This window comes from Thamnophis sirtalis, unplaced genomic scaffold (assembly GCF_051295495.1).
Source record: "Thamnophis sirtalis isolate CommonGarterSnake01/CBP01778 unplaced genomic scaffold, rThaSir2_p1.2 scaffold_15, whole genome shotgun sequence".
Taxonomy (NCBI): domain Eukaryota; kingdom Metazoa; phylum Chordata; class Lepidosauria; order Squamata; family Natricidae; genus Thamnophis; species Thamnophis sirtalis.
Genome location: NW_028261395.1, coordinates 3109321 through 3131327, shown reverse-complemented (window position 1 = coordinate 3131327; position 22007 = coordinate 3109321). Strand labels below are relative to the sequence as shown.

The 22007-nt window shown below is 41.8% G+C and overlaps 1 protein-coding gene across 2 annotated transcripts in view; it reads right to left on the bottom strand.

The window, feature by feature from the left end:
• Positions 1-22007, bottom strand: part of PLCE1 (phospholipase C epsilon 1) — a 131376-nt gene that overhangs the window by 34011 nt on the left and 75358 nt on the right. Inside the window, exons 8-20 of one of the 2 annotated variants that reach the window (XM_087702600.1) lie at positions 21613-21795; positions 20613-20730; positions 16634-16796; positions 15048-15170; positions 14823-14959; positions 12384-12622; positions 10305-10366; positions 10056-10221; positions 7089-7196; positions 6160-6276; positions 3953-4111; positions 2692-2821; positions 511-552 (exon numbers count right to left, since the gene is read on the bottom strand). In XM_087702600.1, coding sequence (XP_087558726.1) covers positions 511-552; positions 2692-2821; positions 3953-4111; positions 6160-6276; positions 7089-7196; positions 10056-10221; positions 10305-10366; positions 12384-12622; positions 14823-14959; positions 15048-15170; positions 16634-16796; positions 20613-20730; positions 21613-21795 — 1747 coding nt within the window. The remainder of the gene's footprint in view (positions 1-510; positions 553-2691; positions 2822-3952; positions 4112-6159; positions 6277-7088; positions 7197-10055; positions 10222-10304; positions 10367-12383; positions 12623-14822; positions 14960-15047; positions 15171-16633; positions 16797-20612; positions 20731-21612; positions 21796-22007) is intronic. The other variant, XM_087702601.1, reaches the window with a different exon arrangement.

The following is a 22007-nucleotide window of genomic DNA, read 5'->3' as shown; positions in this document are numbered from 1 at the left end:
CTTTTCAGGGCCACTGTAACTTTGAATAGTCACTAAATGTTCTGTAGTAAGTCCAGGACTACCTTTAATACATTATAAATGATTATAAATTACTGTTTATGGCCAAAAGCAATCTGATGCAATTTTCCAAAAACTTAAATGTTTTAAATACTTGTTGCACAGCACTCTTGTTGCAAATACTGAAGCAGCCGCGTGATAAGGAACTGAGGTGGTTATTAACATTTATTCATTCATTCCCTTAGTCAAATAGCAAACAGTATTGCATATTTTAAATCATATATGTGCCCAAAAGTCTATTTCACTCTCAACATATATGAATAAGAAAAAAGTGCACTATCTGCAAATACTATAAGCTCCAAAGCAGGAAAGGAAAAAAATAAGGAAAAATACAGTTGAATTTAACTTGCAAGTGAAAAAAATGCATTCAAAGCACGCATTGTAAATTGTTCAGAAATGCAAAGATGTCATTCATGCAGTTAAAATGTTTGATCGAGGAGTTTTTTTTTTTACCTTCCTGGCTGTTAGCAGCAGGAGAAGCATTAAGGACATCAGCTATGAAAACAGTCAGAAAAGAAAGGAATTGACAGATAAATGAACGTAACATTCAGACCAGGTAGAATTATCATGTTGATGCAAACACTTAAGAGAACTGCTTCAGGGAAGCATCAGTAGAAATATTTTATAAAGCCATTGGGCTTCATCTCCAAAGTTGTCGGAAAAATCAGAGAGGAACTGACTTCTTAGTATGAGTATTTAGCAAAGATGGGAATCAGGTAAGAGATTAAGACAACATTCTTATTACACACTTTCATGGCAATGACTGAAAGCAATGGAGCTTATTTCGTAAAAACACATAAGAGATTGCGATGTTAATTTATCAGACAGGTGATTTCATCGTATGAGCTACCGAAGAGTCTATATGGGATGAATCAACAAATTCTTTACGTCATGCAAGAAAATAACCAACAACATATTAATATTTAACCCATTAGCTATATTGTACATTGTGCATTCTAATTTAACTTTTTAAATTACATTTAACCACTTAATCAGCATTCAAGGAGGTGTAAGATAGGCAGTAAACTTAAATCTACGCATTGAGCTGTTTTGCATGGCAAAACACTGAAATTAGAAATGTCGGATAGTTTTGTTTTAATCACAGGATACCTTTTGTGATTTCTGTTCCCTGCCTTGTCATTATCATTTAAATCAAAGCCTTCAATGCAATATACGTGAATGTCTGAAAACGTTAAACTGAGGAACTTTCAACAGTAAAGATTTATTTAACTAAGATTGAACTAAGATTTAGATGAACTCCATACAGGCTGACATTTCATACCATTATTGTCCCAGTACTTTACATAAGCAAAGTATCTCTATTCCCAGAAGTGGATATTAGTTAAGTGCTTTATAGAGCCGAGGTGGCGCAGTGGTTAGGGTGCAGTACTGCAGGCCACTTCAGCTGACTGTTATCTGCAGTTCAGCGGTTCTAATCTCACCGGCTCAAGGTTGACTCAGCCTTCCATCCTTCCGAGGTGGGTGAAATGAGGACCCAGACTGTGGGGGCGATATGGTGACTCTGTAAACCGCTTAGAGAGGGCTGAAAGCCCCATGAAGCGGTATATAAGTCTAACCGCTATTGCTATTTCAATTACTCCACCTTAATCAGCAAACTTCTAGGAATTACAGAAACTTGACCGATTAATTTCAAAAAGATAAGTTGGGTTAGTACTTAACTTGGAGACAACTAGGGGAAAAAAAATCCATAATGTTGGCAAGAAAATGATAAGAGCAGGGATGGCAACCTTGATTTCATTGAGGGCCACATCAGTGTTATGTTTGACCTCGGAGGCTGAGTGGGCGTGGCTGGGCTGGGCTGGGCATGGCCAGCTTGATGTCTTGTACCCCTCTGTTAGCTAAAATGGAGCCCGGGAGGAGTGCACACATTTTTGCTTGGCATACAGGTGCCTGAGGCCAAAATGGAGCTTGGGAGGTATCCATCAAGTTACTAATTCAGCTTGACTTAAAGACTTGCATTCACCGTATCAGAACATGCCAGTCCCCGGGGGAAGAGTGTGTGTGTGTGTGTGTGTGTGTATTCTGTGGATTATAGTCAGCCAGATAGCCTAGTTTGGGCATTTTTTGTCTACCTATTAACTCCTTTCCAAGAATCTGGATTACTACTATTGCTGCTGCTGCTACTACTACTGATTGAATTGAGAGATTGCACTGTATTTTGACATAGGTTTATTTTATTTATTCCTCGACCCAGGAATTTCAGGAATAGCTATGATCACATATGATGTGGGCTATGCAATAGTATACATGCGATTTATACATTATGAAAACGGAAAAAAAAAACTTTATAGCAACAAGAATAGCTATGATCAAAACTCGTCATAAATATAGAGCCGAGGTGGCACAGTGGTTAAATGCAGCACTGCAGGCTACTTCAGCTGACTGCTAGTTCTGCAGTTCGGCGGTTCAAATCTCACCGGCTCAGGGTTGACTCAGCCTTCCATCCTTCCGAGGTGGGTAAAATGAGGACCTGGATTGTTGTTGGGGGCAATATGCTGACTCTGTAAACCGCTTAGAGAGGGCTGAAAGCCCTATGAAGCGGTATATAAGTCGAACTGCTATTGCTATTGCTATCTGAAAAATGCAACGTTACACGCAAGTGTGTTCACTTACCATCAGACAAGGACTCATAGTCGTAATCGTATTCATCTTCCTCCTCCTCCTCTTCTTCATTAGCAGTGGAAAGATTTCCTGCGTTGTTACCATTGGTTGCCTGAGCCTGCATGTATGCCAGCTGATGAGCCTTCAGCATCGAATCAGGCGTTTAAAGTGAGACAGAAGATGCAGTTAGAAAGTAGCAACAAGGTCCTCTTATCTTCATCCTCCACCACCACCTAGTTTATATGCAAACTTTTTAATATTCCCATTGATCCATGGAAATCCACACCACCTTGTACTTCTTACTATGAGCCGAGGTGGCGCAGTGGTTAGGGTGCAGTACTGCAGGCCACTTCAGCTGACTGTTATCTGCAGTTCAGCGGTTCTAATCTCACCGGCTCAAGGTTGACTCAGCCTTCCATCCTTCCGAGGTGGGTGAAATGAGGACCCAGACTGTGGGGGCAATATGCTGACTCTGTAAACCGCTTAGAGAGGGCTGAAAGCCCTATGAAGCGGTATATAAGTCTAACTGCTATTGCTATTGCTATTACTGCATTACTCTTTCCAACAAACTATCGATAAGGTCTTACTAGACATATAGGCCTCCATCCACTTGGAATAACATTTAAAGAGGAGGTCAACTACACAAAAATTGGTTCCGTGGTGGCGCAGTGGTTAGAATGCAGTACTGCAGGCTAACTTTGTCCGCTGCCAATAGTTTGATCTTCACCGCTGACCCAGGTTGACTCAGCCTTCCATCCTTCCGAGGTGGGTGAAATGAGGACCCAGACTGTGGGGGCGATATGCTGACTCTGTAAACCGCTGAGAGAGGGCTGAAAGCCCTATGAAGCGGTATATAAGTCTAACTGCTATTGCTATTACTGCATTACTCTTTCCAACAAACTATCGATAAGGTCTTACTAGACATATAGGCCTCCATTCACTTGGAATTTAAAGAGGAATTTAAACATTTAAAGAGGAGGTCAACTACACAAAAATTGGTTCCGTGGTGGCGCAGTGATTAGAATGCAGTACTGCAGGCTAACTTTGCCCACTGCCAATAGTTTGATCTTCACCGCTGACCCAGGTTGACTCAGCCTTCCATCCTTCCGAGGTGGGTGAAATGAGGACCCAGACTGTGGGGGCGATATGCTGACTCTGTAAACCGCTTAGAGAGGGCTGAAAGCCCTATGAAGCGGTATATAAGTCTAACTGCTATTGCTATTGCTATTGTGGTGGCCCAAAGTGGAATGTCTGTAGTCAATTTAAATCTTACCTTTTGTTTTAATATATCCACTGGAGTTTGATGTGCTTTGAGCTTCTTATTTTTAAGCAAAATCTTTCTTCTTAATTGATGAGGAGAAGGTAGCAACGGGTCATCAGAAAAGTCACTTTCAAATAAAAATTTAGTTACCAGTTTATCCCCAAATGTATTCTGGAATATCAACATAATACAATGTATTAGTTATGAATGATGTTATTAATCCCCCTTCAGACAACCCAATCTTGATTTTAATAAAGCAGGATATGTACAAGCTTTATATTCCTGCATTTAGCCCCTTTTCTTTTTGCTTGAATCTTTATTTATTATTAAATTCATTTGCTACCATTTTCACATTCAGTGACTCATGGCTTTAAAGTTAGGATACTGCAGTTAATAATAATAATATACTATGATTATTTCTATACAGTTTATTGTGAAAATGGATATTCTCTAAATAGCATACAGCATTAATATAATAAGATTAAAAATTAAAATCAATTCATCCATTTATAATCAATTGAACTGATTTGAGACAAAATATGTAGTTTATGGTTTCTTGAAAATGCAGTAAGGAGGGTTTTGTTTTTGTCAAAATCATAAATAACAACAACAACAACAACACTGGTTGAGAAAAATAAGGTCACAATCATAGACATCGCAATACCAGGTGATAGCAGGGTCGCCGAGAAGGAACATGAAAAAATCGCAAGATACCAGGACTTAAAAATCGAAATTCAACGACTATGGCACAAACCAGCAGTGGTAATTCCAGTGGTAATCGGCACACTGGGTGCTATTCCAAAAGCAATGGAATTACATTTGAAACAGTTAAAAATTGACAAAATCACCATCAGTCAAATGCAAAAAGCCGCACTGCTTGGATCTGCACGCATATTACGAAAATACGTTACGACGTCCTAGGCCCCTGGGTGGGGCCCGACTAGTAACCAATGCCAAATCCGGCGAAACAACTGGCCGCTGTGATACAATTCTAAAATAATAATAACAACAACAACAACAACAACCTTCCTAGCCAGCAAAGAAGCAAAAAGGGATAGGTAAAATTTTCTCCTTTTCAGTTGTGCCTGACCCTAGAGGGTGCTGCTCATATCTGTTTCTTAGCTGAGGGAGCCAGCATTGTCTGAAGACATTTCTGTGGTCATGTGGCCAACACGACCATACACTGAGTGCCTAGAACACTTGTTAGCTTCCCACGGAGGTGGTGCCTATTTATCTACTTGCATTTGCATGCTTTTGAACTGCTAGGAGCTGGAGCAAGTAACGGGAACTCACCCCATCACACATGCTCAGGTCTTAAACTCCAGCTGTCAGCTTCCCAGCTGACAAGCTCAAGGGTCTTTAACCACAGAGACATGGCGAGATTTAAAGCTATGTTTTAAAAGTTAATTTCAAATCCTCTCCTATTGGGAAGTTATTATTCATAGTGTCCTTGTTAAGATACATTAAAAAAATAATTAACTTCAATTTCTAATTTTTGCTAATATAAGAAGAGAAACAAGAGTATTGGAAAAGGTAGAAGATAAAGTACTAAGTATTGACCTTATAACTATTCATAGCTAAAGATTATTATACATACATACATACATACATACATACATACATACATACATACATACATACATACCAGAGGTGGGTTCCTACCAGTTCGCACCTATTCGGTAGAACCGGTTCGTCAAATCTACCGAACCGGTTAGAAGAGGTTCCACCAGTGGACCCGGAAAGCAGGCCACACCTACAGAAGAGGTTCCAAAATGTTTTGAAACCCACCACTGGTCCTTGGATATGATTATTCTACACTATCATGCTCCTATTTATAAAACTCAGTGCCTCTGTGAAAGGTAAGGATGACTACTGCGTTTGTGGCGCAATCAGAACATTGCGTGTGTTGAAGTTGTTTTAACGCAAACCAAAGATGCCTTTTAAAAAACAAGTTTACATCCTATTCTTATGCATGCCAGTGCTGTGTGTGAGATAATTTAAGGTGGTTCTGACAAGTGTCGTCGGCATCGTCATATCCGGTCACATGGGCTGCAAGCCACTCCCATCCGGTCACATGGGCGGCAAGCCACTCCCACAAAGGAGGCCACACCCACAGAGTAGGTTCGAACAATTTTTGAAACCCACCACTGGTACACACACACATATATGTTAATAGCTTGGCTTGTTAAATCTGATGTGAATATAGTATTGTAACCCACCTTGAAAATGTCCGCCATCTTTCGTTGCTGTGACAAAGAACAATGGTTCTCAATAGATATGATGACTGGCATGTCTGAAGTGATGAAAGCATTCCGATCGATGGCTTCAACTACTTCCTGTAATAATAATAAAAGCGATTAGAATTATAGTATTCCCCAATCACAGCTAACAAGCACAATACTTTGTCCCACCATTTACTAAGGGAAATCTTAGTACACTGACTCTAAACCAGGGGTGGCAAAGTTACAGGCTGGCCACGCCCATCCCCCATTTTAGCAATGGGGGGAAAAGTGACAATGTAATGACGCGTGTTTGACACGCCCGTTCTAAACCAAAAGAGGAATGCAAAGTTTAGGGAAACTTAAATTAGTTTGAAAGTCTTCTGATTTAAAGCAATAGCAGTAGCAGTTAGACTTATATACCGCTTCATAGGGCTTTCAGCCCTCTCTAAGCAGTTTACAGAGTCAGCCTATTGCCCCCAACAACAATCCGGGTCCTCATTTCACCCACCTCGGAAGGATGGAAGGCTGAGTCAACCCTGAGCCGGTGAGATTTGAACAGCCGAACTGCAGAACTGCAGTCAGCTGAAGTAGCCTGCAGTGGCTGCATTTAACCACTGCGCCACCTCGGCTCGGCAAAGTTACGTGGTGGCCACACCCACCCCCATTTTAACAAAGGGGAAAAAAGTGACAATGTGATGACGCGTATTTGACACGCCCATTCTAAACCAAAAGAGGAATGCAAAGTTTAGGGAAACTTAAAATTAGTTTGAAAGTCTTCTGATTAAAGCACAGTCATAATCATAATTTCCAATGCTTTTGATCTCATATGCCTGAAGAAAGTTAGCATAGTCACTTACCTAGTAAAAATAAACTCTTCTGTCAAATCAACTTATATTATGGAAGATACTATTATAAATTGCATATACCTTAAAAGCTATCTTGGTAGTGAGTGTATGTCCGTGATAAATTACAGGCATGCCATCATCACCATCCCAACAATCTAATTCCACGCTCCGACAACCTTGTAATAAAATCTGTAATACAGAAAATATTGATATATTATCAACACTGATCCTATAAACAGTGTTTCTCAATCTTAGCAACTCGAAGATGTGTGGACTTCAACTCCCAGAATTCCCCAATAAGCATTCTTGAGTTTTTCTGAACAAAAGAAGCAACAAGGATATGGTTATTCCCTTTTAAAAATTTATGCAGGATTTCTTTTCCTTTCAAAACTATACACCTTTTCATAGGCCTCAGCAAAAATGTCCTATTACAGGCCTGGTTTGCACATAAACAAAATGTAAATCAGATACAGACTTTTATGAGCTTCTTCTGTTTTAGAAACAAATTGTCGTATTATAGATTTTAAGTACATGTGGAAAAATAAATGTAGAAATTAACTTTAGTTTGGGTGTGATGCATGGCGTGACCTGTCAAAACCGCGCTCGACTAAGCCACGCCCGATTAAACCGCGTCGCTGACATCATCAACAGGGCGACAACAGCCAGCACGGAGAAAGAAGGGCGCTTTAAATAGCGCTTTGAAAGCAAGCCGATTCAACTTAAGGTAAGGGTTAGGTTTAGGGTTAGTTTTAGGGTTAGGTTTAGGGTTAGGTTAAGGGTTAGGGTTAGGTTTAGTGTTAGGTTAAGGGTTAAGGGTTAGGTTAAGGGTTAGGTTTAGGGTTAGGTTTAGGGTTAGGTTTAGGGGTTAATTTTAGGTTTAGGGTTTACAGCGTGCTTCTGTCTCCGTGCTGTTGTCGCCCTGTTGATGACATCAGCGACGCGGTTTAGTCGGACGCGGTTTTGTGGTGGAACCGATGCATGGATCTTCTTTTGGCATGCAATCAAGAATGAGATTTTATTGGGCAAATGTTTGTCTCTTTTACGCAAATTGGACTGAGGATCTAGCTGTCTTCTCAGAACTAATTCCATCTTTTATTTTAGGACAAAAATCAATTAATGGGAGAGAGAGAAAAAAAGAGAGAATCATTGCGCAATGTCATTTGATTGACAGTTCTAAAAGCTGTTATGGATAATCCTCAATGTATGATCGTAATGGAGCTTGATAATAAATTGTGGCCATTATTAAGCGAGTCACAATCTGATTTTACAAGCTTTTTTTTTGCTGCGGCCATTAAGCAAACATCACAATGTTTACGAGAATATTGTCGTCTTTAAGTGAAACCTGCTGGGAACTAGAAATAAATCCTGGAAACCAGTAAAAACTGCCAAAAATTGCAATCATGTGACCATAGGACTCCGCAAACAGCTGCAACTGATTGCAAAATGCCCACAATGCAACCCTATGACCAGGGGGAGAGTTGGCAATCTGGCACTTCGAAAACAGGTTATAAGTAAATTTGCCGTAACTTGAATAGTTACTAAGTGACCAGTCATTCAACAAGGACTACCTGTGCTCTGGAAGTATCCATTGCAGCTAAACCAGGAAACATTTCATTCAATGCTAACTAAGTGTTAGGGAGCCGAGGTGGCGCAGTGGTTAAATTCAGCACTGCAGTTCAGCAGTTTGGCTGTTCAAATCCCACCAGGCTCAAGGTTGACTCAGCCTTCCATCCTTCCGAGGTGGGTAAAATGAGGACCCGGATTGTTGTTGGGGGCGATATGCTGACTCTGTAAACCGCTTAGAGAGGGCTGAAAGCCCTATGAAGCGGTATATAAGCCTAACTATTGCTATTGCTATTAAGTGTTTATTAATATTTACACATAATAAGTGAGAGACCGCCTCCTGCCATTTACCTCCGAGAGACCTATAAGATCACACAGATTAGGCCTCCTCCGGATTCCATCTGCCGGTCAATGTCGGCTGGCGACTCCCCGGGGGAGGGCCTTCTCTGTAGCTGCTCCGGCCCTATGGAACGATCTCCCCGCTGAGATCCGGGCCCTCACTACCCTTCCGGCCTTCCGCAAAGCGATTAAGACCTGGCTGTTCCGGCAGGCCTGGGGCTGTTGATTTATCCAGCCCCACCCTAAGCTATATGAATGTTGTGCAATTTTAATGTCTGTTCTTTTTCACTTTTATATGTTCCCCCTCCCTGTTCTTTTCTGTAAGCAATAGCAATAGCAATAGCAGTTAGACTTATATACCGCTTCATAGGGCTTTCAGCCCTCTCTAAGCGGTTTACAGAGTCAGCATATCGCCCCCCAACAACAATCCGGGTCCTCCTTTCACCCACCTCGGAAGGATGGAAGGCTGAGTCAACCCTGAGCCGGTGAGATTTGAACAGCCGAACTGCAGAACTGCAGTCAGCTGAAGTAGCCTGCAGTGCTGCATTTAACCACTGCGCCACCTCGGCTCTCGAGTGTGGGCGGCATACAAATCCTAATAAACCGTAAACCGGTTCTGGAGTTCTTTTAACTTTCATGGACCTTCAATATGCACCTAAATCAAGCTGGATCCCTGGAAAGTGTGTTTTGATATGGGTCACTTTACTTGGAAAGTGTGTCTAAAATATTATATCATATTCTTTGAAGAACGCATTCTCTCGAGTAACAATTTTGTTACAAACTCGTCATCTTTTTCAGCGCAACTTGCATTATTCTGAATGATGCCTTGACATCTAAATAAAACAACATATTAGCTGAGTCTTTCCTGTGGGAAAGTCTAATTTTAGCAGTTTAGATCAGGCTGGCTAGTGTCTAAAGTCTATGACTCTCGAAACGAAAACTCAGAACAAAGCATAAATATATAAATATTAAAAAAAAAGCATCCGAGCACAACTGTGCATACAAACCGCTTTCCCACACATCTTATTTTCCTACGTTTTTACAAGCCACGACTAGGAACATGTGAAAGGTCATGCTTCTTTGACTTAATAAACAAATACTTTTTTTGGGGAAAAAAAAGGAGACAGCAGATTTGACTTAGGATACCTGGCTGTAAAGTTCTACTGAGGATTCTCCTTTAAGCTGATGTCCCGTGAGATACGTATTGTGCGAAGATTCGATGTAATAATACGACAGTGGAAACTGCAGATCTTCTACCTTCTCTTGAGACTCATTATTCATGCAGGCAAAATTATCTTTATCCATCAGAAACCTAAGATATAGATTTTTTTAAAAATTTAGAGCAGTCGCATAAAGCATCGGGACTGTATATATGGAATATCCAAAGATAATTACCGCGTGAATCCTTCGAATGACATTAGCCCCTGCTGACACATACTGATGCTTGGTTCAAACTTCTATAACGGTAGAACGAGAAACAGTGAAAATTAACAGATGTGACAATCATCTATTTTGATTCAGTTTTTACATGTAAATAAAGGCAATAAATACACAATTGGCACAGCTAACTCGGTATGATAATGGCGGATTCTGGGTTTTCAAATGAAGCTGTGTATTAACGTGGCATCTAAAAAGGAAAGGCAGCGCTGAACATTAACATCAAGTGGAAAAACAGAGACTTACACCTATCCTCCGCGAGCTACACTGGCTCCCCATTGGTCTCCGGACGCGCTTCAAGGTGCTAGTCGTTACTTTTAAAGCCCTACATGGTTTAGGACCTGGCTACCTGAGAGACCGCCTCCTGCCATTTACCTCCCAAAGACCAATAAGATCACACAGATTGGGCCTCCTCCGGGTGCCGTCGGCCGGTCAATGTCGGTTGGCGGCTCCCCGGGGGAGGGCCTTCTCTGTAGCTGCTCCGGCCCTATGGAACGATCTCCCTGTAGAGATCCGGACCCTTACTACTCTTCCGGCCTTCCGCAAAGCGACTAAGACCTGGCTGTTCCGGCAGGCCTGGGGCTGTTGATCAGTATCCAGCCCCCCTCTAATCAGTATGCATGGTGTGTAATTTTAATAATTGTATTCTTGTTTTAATTTTTATATATGTCCCTTGTCTTGCCTGTAAGCCGCCCGGAGTCCCAATGGGAGTTGGCGGCATACAAATGTCAATAAACCTAAACCTAAACTTGAAAAGAATAATACAACTCTCATTTGTCAATTTTCAACCATGCAGAGATCAATACTTTTCCTTCCCACAAAATTCATCTTAGCCATGTCTGGCCTTCAATCCGGAAGGAAAGGGGTAGAGGGGAAGGGAGAATGGAAACAGTAAACAAGGAATCAGTATTACATTTTTGTACATCACTACTTTTAATTCTCTGCACATTCTATGCTAACCTACTTCCATGCCATCAAGTGATATGAACACTGGGAGGAAGGTGGTATTAGATGCAATTTTGATGCCAGGCGACTAGGACACATGGTGGCGCAGTGGTTAGAAGGCAGTACTGCAGGCTAATTCTGTGGACTGCCAGCAGTTCGATTCTCACTGGCTGAAGGTCGACTCGGCCTTCTATCCTTCCGGGGTTGGTAAAATGAAGAGCCAAGATTGTTGGGGGGAAATGCTGACTTTGTAAACTGCTTCAAGAAGGCTGTGAAGCACTGATGAAGTGGTATATAAGTCTAAGTGCTATTGCTAAATGGATGAGTTCTGGAAGGTTCATGGCCATGTTTTCAGAAATGGTTTGCCACTGCCTTCCTCCAGGGTATGAGAGAGCATGACTCTCTCAAATCATTCTGCTGGCTTTCCTACCATAATAATCAGTTAAAATATTAAAACTAACCTGAGTTTGGGTTAGAAAGTTGAGGTGTTAACCGATTCTCGTTTAGTCAAACTTCATTTCCTGTGCCTTTGAAGCACAAGATGTCATCCTACAGACATTACCTTTACAGCCCTACATGGCTTGGGACCTGGATATCTGCGGGACCGCCTCCTGCCACATACTTCCCAATGACCCATAAGATCACACAGGCAGGGCCTCCTCCGGGTACCGTCAACCGGGCAATGCCGGTTGGCGACTACTCGGGGGAGGTCTTTCTCTGTGGCTGCCCCGGCCCTGTGGAATGAGCTACCCGAAGAGATCCGGACCCTTCCCACTCTCTCGGCCTTCCGTAAAGCCATTAAAACCTGGCTGTTCCGGCAGGCCTGGGGCTGTTGACCTCAAAATACGGTCCAGCCCCTTTCAGAATGGAGTGCATGATGTGTTGTATTTTATACCTATCTTCTTCCTTCTATCTCACTTTTTCTTTTTTGATTATTTTTGTATTGTAAGCCGCCCGGAGTCCTACGGGATTGGGCGGCATATAAATGTTATTAAACTTATAAACTTATTACAGCGGGCTTAAAAAGCAATGTGAAAATATGAAGAGAAAATTAACTAAATATATGCACTTTAAAAAGTCTGAATTACCTACCTGAATAACACTGAGGATTTCGTCGTAAGTATAGTGCTCTCCTTGACAATTGACTAAGAAATCATTCAGCTGCTGGATTCCCACACCAAATATTCCCAAAGATGTGCTTTCTACACCGGTGCCATTAGTAACAATGCTTGCAGCAGCAATAGCAGCCGATATTTGTCTCTGATTGTCTGATAATTGCTGCCTATTCTTAATGAACAAGCCCAAATCGGATATGTTCCTCGTTAATAAATCTGAAAGATTAAAAACACAATCAGAATATACATAGAATAGTTAACACCCCCCCCCCCCCAACAAGTCTTTAAATAGTCAAAAATATTTGGAGAATAGTTTGCTGAATTCTTGATTGGAAGAAAATTACTCAATCCATGATTTACATGATTTGGAAATATACTAGTAATATTGAAATGTTATAATGTGATTTACCGGTTCCACCACAAAACCACGTTCGACTAAACTGCGCTCGACGAAACCGCGTAGCTGACGTCATCAACAGCGCGACAACAGCGCGGAGAGAGAAGCACGCTGTAAATGCTAAACCTAAAATTAACCCCTAAACCTAACCCCCCTAAACCTAACCCTAACCCTAACCCTAACCCTAAACCTAACCATTAACCTAACCCTAAACCTAATCCTAACCCTTAACCTAACCCTAAACCTAATCCTAACCCTTAACCTAACCCTAAACCTAATCCTAACCCTTAACCTAACCCTAACCCTAACCCTAAAGCTAACCCTAAACCTAACCCTAAACCTAACCCTCACCTTAAGTTGAATGGGCTTGCTTTCAAAGCGCTATTTCAAGCGCCCTTCTTTCTCCGCGCTCGCTGTTGTCGCCCTGTTGATGACGTCAGTGACGTGGTTTAATCGGGCGCGGCTTAGTCGAGCGCGGTTTTGTTGTGCCACGGATTTACCACTCAATGCATTGCACTACACCATGACAAAAAATATGATGGGAGGAGCCACATCGCAACGATACATTGTTTGGATTCGGCTGTCCGAATCCATCGATGACACTTTTGCCCCTGGACGGTCCGGCAAGACCTAAACCGTCCTGAAGAGACGGTGACTGGGAAGACAAGACGTCGCTGGTCGCAGGGATATCGCAAAGTCCCTGATCGACCCAAGGGGAGAGCTTCCAACCGGTGGCAAACAGCCAGCCCCCCCCCCCCGGCTGACATAGTTGGAGACCGCTCCACGGAAGAGAGAATGAAACGAAAGTGTTTCTACTGGTGAGGTTTTTCTTTTCTTTTCTTTTCGAAGATTGCCCTAAGGAACTCTTTTCTTAAGCTTAATTAGTCCATTAAGCAAGAACAAAGCGGCGTACTTAATCCCCACTGGACTGCCTTAGAAAGTTTTTCGCTCTTGTTTGTAATCTTTTGTTGTTTGAGTGATTGTAACGCTCCTGTTTTTTCCGCCTGAGGTGAAGGAATCTCTTTTTTCCTAAGCATACAAAATTCTTATTACAGATAACCCACGTTGAATGACCCTCGTTCAGCAACTGTTCAGAGTTACAATGGCACTGAGCAAGGGGAGATTTATGATGAGTCCTCACAACTGCAGCCATAGCAATGTTCCCATGGTCATGATCGTAATCTAGGCATCTGGCAACCATTCACAATTATGATGTTGCAACATCCTGCGGTCACATGATTGCCATTTGCAACCTTCACTACCAGCTTTGACAAGCAAAGTCAATTGGAAAGCCAGCAGGAGATCGTAAGTCATTCCAGTAAATTACTCTTGCTCCTGTCAATTTTTCTCTTGAGGAACTCCCAACCAGCAGAGGACACATTTACACTCAGCTTGCCTTCTGTATTCCTTGCCATGTAAAGAAAGGCTTCTCATGGCTAGGACTTCCAGCTTCCTGTCAGTTTCCCCAGTGTTTGTTGGATGCTTCAACCAGGAAGTTTCAAATGCTGGGCGGGTACGGCCCTCACTTAACGATCCACAATCCTTGCTTAATGATGACAATAAGGTTGCCGGTTTTATCATTGCTAAGTGATGTGGTCACATGACATTGCACATTACAACCACATCATTAAACGAGGACCATCTGCTTTGGAATTACAACTCTGTCGTAGGCAACACAGCAGGGGTCGGTTTCTCGCCCCGTTCCAACCGGTTCAGTTGGAACGGGGCCAGTGGCGTCCTCGTGCACGCGCACGCATGCATACTAGCGTCTGTGCGACGCTCCAGCTGCTCCTGGAGGATCGCGCAGGCGCTGTATGCGTCCTGCGCATGCGTGGAAGCGCAGAACTCATCAAAACCGGGTAAGGAGCGCGGGCGGGCAGGTGGGCCCTTCACCGTTCCCGGAAGTTACTTACTTCTGGGTTCGCCGACCAACTGGTTTGCAGGGACCGCCGCGAACCGGTTGAAACCCACCCCTGCAACGCAGATATAAAGCCAATCTGCCATCACATTTAATTTTACCTAAATCAGGCTGGAAGCCATTCGTGTTCTCATCAATCTTCAGGGAAGTATACAGTGGAGCTGAATCGGGACTCAGACGATTGCACGGGATAGCATAGGTATCAAAAAGATCCTTGAGATCTTTGCGGCTTCGTACGCTGCAATACATGGAATATTTTTATTATGTTTTTTTTTCCAGTTATGTAAACTGAATCGGCCTGTGTAGAATAAACCAGGAGTTGTTACCTGAAGGACTTGAAGAGGTCTACAAATTCAACAAAACTCATATTGCTATCAGAAGCCATACAGGTCTGGAAGCCTTTCAATCCACCTTTACCTCTTCCATGCCAACTACTACTGCTCCAGGTGCTAAAAAAAATAAAATAAATTGGGTATATTTGATTATAAGTTTATGTAGCAATAGCAATAGCAGTTAGACTTATATACCGCTTCATAGGGCTTTCAGCCCTCTCTAAGCGGTTTACAGAGTCAGCATATTGCCCCCAACAACAATCCGGCTCCTCATTTTACCCACCTCGGAAGGATGGAAGGCTGAGTCAACCCTGAGCCGGTGAGATTTGAACAGCCGAACTGCAGAACTGCAGTCAGCTGAAGTAGCCTGCAGTGCTGCATTTAACCACTGCGCCACCTCGGCTCTTAAAAGCTCTGTAAAAGCAGCTGTATAATTATTATAATATTGTAAAATGCAATAATATTGTACTCTAGACCAGTGTTTCTCAACCTTGGCCACTTGAAGATGTTTGGACTTCAACTCCCAGAATTCCCCAGCCAGCATTCGCTGGCTGGGGAATTCTGGGAGTTGAAGTCCAGACATCTTCAAGTAGCATTCGCTGGCTGGGGAATTCTGGGAGTTGAAGTCCAGACATCTTCAAGTAGCATTCGCTGGCTGGGGAATTCTGGGAGTTGAAGTCCAGACATCTTCAAGTAGCCAAGGTTGAGAAACACTGCTCTAGACATATTGGTCTTTACAAGGCCAATTTTAATCACTTGATTAAAGAAGGAAACCATACTGATTTATTTGATCTTTAACACAGTGATATAATGTAAAAAGTGATAATAAAGGTTATCTTATATCATCTCACCTCACTTCATCTTATCCCCTCCCTTTATTTTAGAAAACTCAGCCCGGTGGATGTAGACTACCCAATTTTTATTTTTTACTATATCCTATGTGATAAGGTAGGCAATGATTTGTTCCAAGAGGAGTAAGTGATATGGATGAATAGACAATTCAATCTAACAACTAAACTTGAAATGTTATAAAAATGCCATCCTATTCTTAGAATGGAACCAGGCACTTAGTTCCGTTACCGTAGAACAGATTACATTTTTTAACAGAAATCAATTCTAATAGCAATAGCAGTTAAACTTATATACCGCTTCATAGGGCTTTCAGCCCTCTCTAAGCGGTTTACAGAGTCAGCATATCGCCCCCAACAACAATCCGGGTCCTCATTTTACCCACCTCGGAAGGATGGAAGGCTGAGTCAACCTTGAGCTTGGTGAGATTTGAACCGCCAAACTGCAGATAGCAGTCAGCTGAAGTGGCCTGCAGTGCTGCACTCTAACCACTGCGCCACCCCGGCTCTACTGTTAATGTCATATAAAAGATATTTGTATGGTGAATTCCCATGATCTCCAAAATCTAAGTTTCAATACACACACAAATACAAGTGATAATTAAAGGAAGCTGCCAACAATCACTTTCTCAGATAATAAAAGCAAGCCTTTTAAAAAGCATGGATGATACCCTCATCCAAAATCATACTCAACACTCATAAACAGGCTTAAAAAAACTGCTTTCTTCTTACCTAGGTTGGCTTTTTATTGATAGTGACATCACAGGAGAAGACTGTGGTCTTACCGGTGAAGAGACACCAGGCGTTAAACTAGGTGGCTCTGAATTAGTCAGTGACTGTGTCCTTCTTGAAGGCAGAGTATTTGCACCAGGGAAAGTAACCAGAAGAGTTGGATCTAACAATAAAAGTAATTTTATGTCAGGTGCTGCTTCATTTAATAATCAGGAAAGAAACCACTCAACTCCATTTGTTTGAAATCAAGTGCACTTTTAACTAATTACAAACGAATAGCAGCAAAGCAAAGCTGAATCTGGTTAATTAGGTGCAAAAGCAAAGAATATCATGTATCCCCTCCCCTTGGCACCTCAGTCCATAGTCCAATTATAATTCAACCCAACTGTCAGGTGGGAGATATCTTCAAAAAATATCATCAGGGTGGAATGCTGGACAGTTAACCTTGGCGGGAAACTCCCTTCCTCCACATGCGCAATGAGATGGTCAGGACAGCTTCTAGAATGTTCCTCCAGCACATAATGATTCCCCTCCCAAATACCATGCCCCGCTTCCCCGTTTCAATGGCAGCCGAAGCAGCAGCAAGGCAGAGGCTGACATCTTTTTTTTTTTTTAATTTTAAAATTTTTATTAGTAAAAATGATACAACAGCCAACAGATTGCAAAAACAATACAACATCAACATCTGTTTTGCTTTACATCTGACTACATTTCGAGGCACTTCCATAATGACAAAATCATTTTAAACATGAAAAACTACAGTCATCTTCTTCCCTCCCTCCCTCTTTCCTTCCCTCGTTTCTTCTCTCCTACTCCCCTTCCCTCCCTCCTTCTCTCCTTCCCTCCTTCCTTCCCTCCTTTCTTTTCTCCTTCTCTCCTTCCTTTCCCCCTTCCTTTCCTCCTTCCTTCCCCCCTTCCTTCTCTCCTACGTTCCCTCCTTCCTTCCCTCCTTCCTTCCCTCCTTTCTTCTCTCCCTCCTTCCTACCCCCCTTTCTTCTCTTTCTTCTCTCCTTCCTTCTTTCCTCAGAGGCTGACATCTTATCTATGACTTTTATTTATCTACGAGTCCTACCTGACACATGTCTATCGCTCAATCAAATAAATTATAACTGCTCAGTTTCTGAAACATTGTACAAAATTGCATGTTATATATGCATTTGCCAGGGAAAAAAGGCTGAAAACAACTGTTCGAAATGCTTCGCTTCTATTTAAAGAAAAAGAGAAACATTCATCTTTCTAATATTCATTAGAGGAAATAATTTTATTCAGGGAAAGCAAAATAAAACTACACTGGTAGTAACTACTAAGCATAGAATTAAAACACTGGCAACAATATTTTTTTGAATGTTTCGCTTTCCGGAAAGTTTTTTGGGTCATCATGATAGGCCTCTTCAAATTGAACACAAATGGAATTTTGCCCCAAAAGTGGTTTTTCAAAATACAAATTTTATTAAATTGGAAAATTTTCGAGAGGTAAGTTTCTGGTTTTTCTTTGAAGATGTTTCGCTTTTCATCCAAGAAGCTTCTTCAGCTCTGGCAGGATTGGTGGGGAATGGAAGGATTTATATTCCTTGCAGACAGCTGGTCATTTGCATCCTTTTAGAGGGTCCTTGAAGCACTTGGAGGATTTATATTTCTTGCATTTTTCAGGAGGGAACTGGACTTTCTTGTTTTTTCTTCGAAGACTTTCCCTTCTCATCCAAGAAGCTTCTTCAGCTCTGACTGGATTGGTGGGGAATGGAAGGATTTATATTCCTTGCAGACAGCTGGTCATTTGCATCCTTTTAGAGGGTCCTTGAAGCACTTGGAGGATTTATATTTCTTGCATTTTTCAGGAGGGAACTGGACTTTCTTGTTTTTTCTTCGAAGACTTTCCCTTCTCATCCAAGAAGCTTCTTCAGCTCTGACTGGATTGGTGGGGAATGGAAGGATTTATATTCCTTGCAGACAGCTGGTCATTTGCATCCTTTTAGAGGGTCATTGAAGCACTTGGAGGATTTATATTTCTTGCATTTTTCAGGAGGGAACTGGACTTTCTTGTTTTTTCTTCGAAGACTTTCCCTTCTCATCCAAGAAGCTTCTTCAGCTCTGACTGGATTGGTGGGGAATGGAAGGATTTATATTCCTTGCAGACAGCTGGTCATTTGCATCCTTTTAGAGGGTCATTGAGGCCACTTGGAGCTTTATCTGTGTCCTCAGGGTCACCTGAGTGGTGGCTCCTGGTTCCCATAGTCTGCAATTTTTCTGGAAATCCATTCATACTCCTACACGAACGAACTCCCCGCGGAGATTCGGACCCCTCACCTCTCTCCCGGCCTTCCGAAAAGCCGTTAAAACCTGGCTGTGTCGGCAGGCCTGGGGTTGATGAGTTCCCTTCCCCTCTCGACAGGTGTGGTTGTGGGTTATTTTAAATGCCTGTCTTGTATTTGTATGTTCCCTTTCCCGTTTGAGTTGTTCACCGCCCTGAGTCCCTATAGGGAATAGGGCGGCATATAAATAAAATAAAACTTCAAACTTCAAACTACACCATTCAAAGGGTGTTTATCCCAAAGATTCTAAATCATCCAGGTCAAGGTTGTCCCAAAGGTGCTTTTTCAGGAGGCAACTAGACTTTCTTGTTTTTTCTCTTTGAAGATGTTTTGTGTCTCTTCCAATAGCAATAGCAGTTAGACTTATATACCGCTTCATAGGGCCTTCAGCCCTCTCTAAGCGGTTTACAGAGTCAGCATATCACCCCCACAGTCTGGTTCCTCATTTCACCCACCTCGGAAGGATGGAAGGCTGAGTCAACCTTGAGCCGGTGAGATTTGAACTGCCAAACTGCAGATAACAGTCAGCTGAAGTAGCCTGCAGTATTGCACCCTAACCACTGCGCCACCTCGGCTCTTCTAAGAAGCTTCCAAGAAGCTTCTTCAGCTCTGCTTCTTGGATGAGAAGCGAAATGTCTTTAAAGAAAAACCAGAAAGTCCAGTTGCCTCTTAAAAAAGCACCTTTGGAACAACCATGACTTGGATGACTGAGAATCTCCACAGACAAATGGAATTTTGATTAACTGTTATCATATAGGAACGTTGAGAAATATGGAATTAACTTTATAATGTCTTTAATCACATAATGTTTCCAATGGGGGAAGTTTCTTTGGTGTTCTCTGAGCTTGTTGTTTTCTTGCAGCTGTTTCATTATCCATTATTATTAATCTGTACATGACTTAAGTTTGCATGTGTTGTCTAGCCTCCAGCCATCATTCTGGCCATAGGTGGAGATCATAAGCCTTTCTTTGCATTTTTATTCACCTATAGTAGATCTTAATAACCATATATTCCAACAAGGTATCAGCTTAGCCCACAGTGTTTGTTTCTAACAAACTGTAATTAAAATTAAGCAGTTTGGATGAAATGATAAGCAGCAGTTAATTAAAATAAGCATTTGAATTAGCAATAGCAGTTAGACTTATATACCGCTTCATAGGGCTTTCAGACCTCTCTAAGCGGTTTACAGAGTCAGCATATCGCCCCCACAGTCTGGGTCCTCATTTCACCCACCTCGGAAGGATGGAAGGCTGAGTCAACCTTGAGCCGGTGAGATTAGAACCGCCGAACTGCAGATAACAGTCAGCTGAAGTGGCCTGCAGTACTGCACCCTAACCACTGCGCCCACCTCGGCTCTTCTAATTCTATATTATATCCCACTTTTAGTGATCAGTTCACTGATTTTCCAAATCTGCAGCCATGGCTAACTATAATTGTGATTTGTTTTACTTAACCAGTTTTAGAATCCTGGGCTGAAGTTAACTAATCAAAGTTAGATATTCAACACAATTTTTCACACTGTCCATCTTGAAGGCTGTACATGTGTGTCAAATACAGCTGTTGGGGATGTACTAGTCACCATCTTTTATCTTTATATTGATGTTTTTATAATTTCTTCGATTGATGGGACATTGAGAGTTGAGTGGCAATAATTAACCAATTATTTTTACCTGGTTCTTCTTGCTCATCAATATCCTGAGGGTCTGAACCGCTTCGATTCCGATTTTCCTTAAGAGGTCTTGCTTTTCGACTTGCCATCTCATCATCAGTCCCATCTCCACTTTCACCCTTGAAACAGTTAATTTTCTCAATGAACGTCTTAGAAAACAGTACATATTTCAACCACTTTCTATTCTGTACGTCACACAGCTCTACGAACAGCTAATCAAACCAGTTGTTGAACCGAAAGGCTATGAAAGTTGCATATGGAACAGAATGAATAACAATATACATTGGCGGGTTAAGCTAGGCATTAATAAAAACAAAATAACTTTGGAAAAGCAAACAATGATTTTAACTGGGCTGCATGACTGAAGGAAGAATGATAATAAAATCTGATATAACTGGATTCTGCTTCCAAGTTAGTATATTCTGAGCAGCATTAAAAAATGGTAATCAAAAATACTTTCACAAAATTTAAATATATGTTATTTCATTCTCCTTAGGTTTGAAAATATGGCCAATCTCAGACGTCAAAATCCCACTGAGAACATTCTCTTTCTAGTTTCATTTAGTACAGGCAAAGTAGCAATAGCAATAGCAGTTAGACTTATATACCGCTTCGTAGGGCTTTCAGCCCACTCTAAGCAGTTTACAGAGTCAGCATATCGCCCCCAACAATCCGGGTCCTCATTTCACCCACCTCGGAAGGATGGAAGGCTGAGTCAACCCTGAGCCGGTGAGATTTGAACAGCCGAACTGCAGAACTGCAGTCAGCCTGCAGTGCTGCACTCTAACCACTGCGCCACCTCGGCTCTTTAAAACTGTGTGTGTGTGTGTGTATCTGTGTGTGTGTGAGTGTGTGTGTAAAAAGAAAAATTGCATTGCTTCAAAATAAATTAAATGTAAAGAACTAAGGTTTATTTATCTAAAAATTCACTCTGACGGGTGAAAAACACAATACGTCTCAAATAATTTGTGTAATAATATTAGCTAACAAAAGACTCCTACCCTCATAAGCACTTTCTTCTTCTTCTTTGTTGCACTGATTGCTAATGTGTTGTTTCTTTGCACACATGGTTTCTCTATGCTTTTTGCCAAATTTCCCGAGCTAGCATTTCTTGTACTCCAACGTCTCCCTCCAAATAACTCAACCGCTTGAGCCAAGGTTGGGCCCTCGTATCGGCCATCCTCCTAATAAATATATTTAGCTTTATTAAAATATACAATCTACACAATTAAAGAGAAACAGAGCATATTATTTTAATTAGCAGTTAGACTTAGCAATAACAGTTAGACTTATATAACGCTTCATAGGGCTTTCAGCCCTCTCTAAGCGGTTTACAGAGTCAGCATATCGCCCCCAACAACAATCCGGGTCCTCATTTTACCCACCTCGGAAAGGA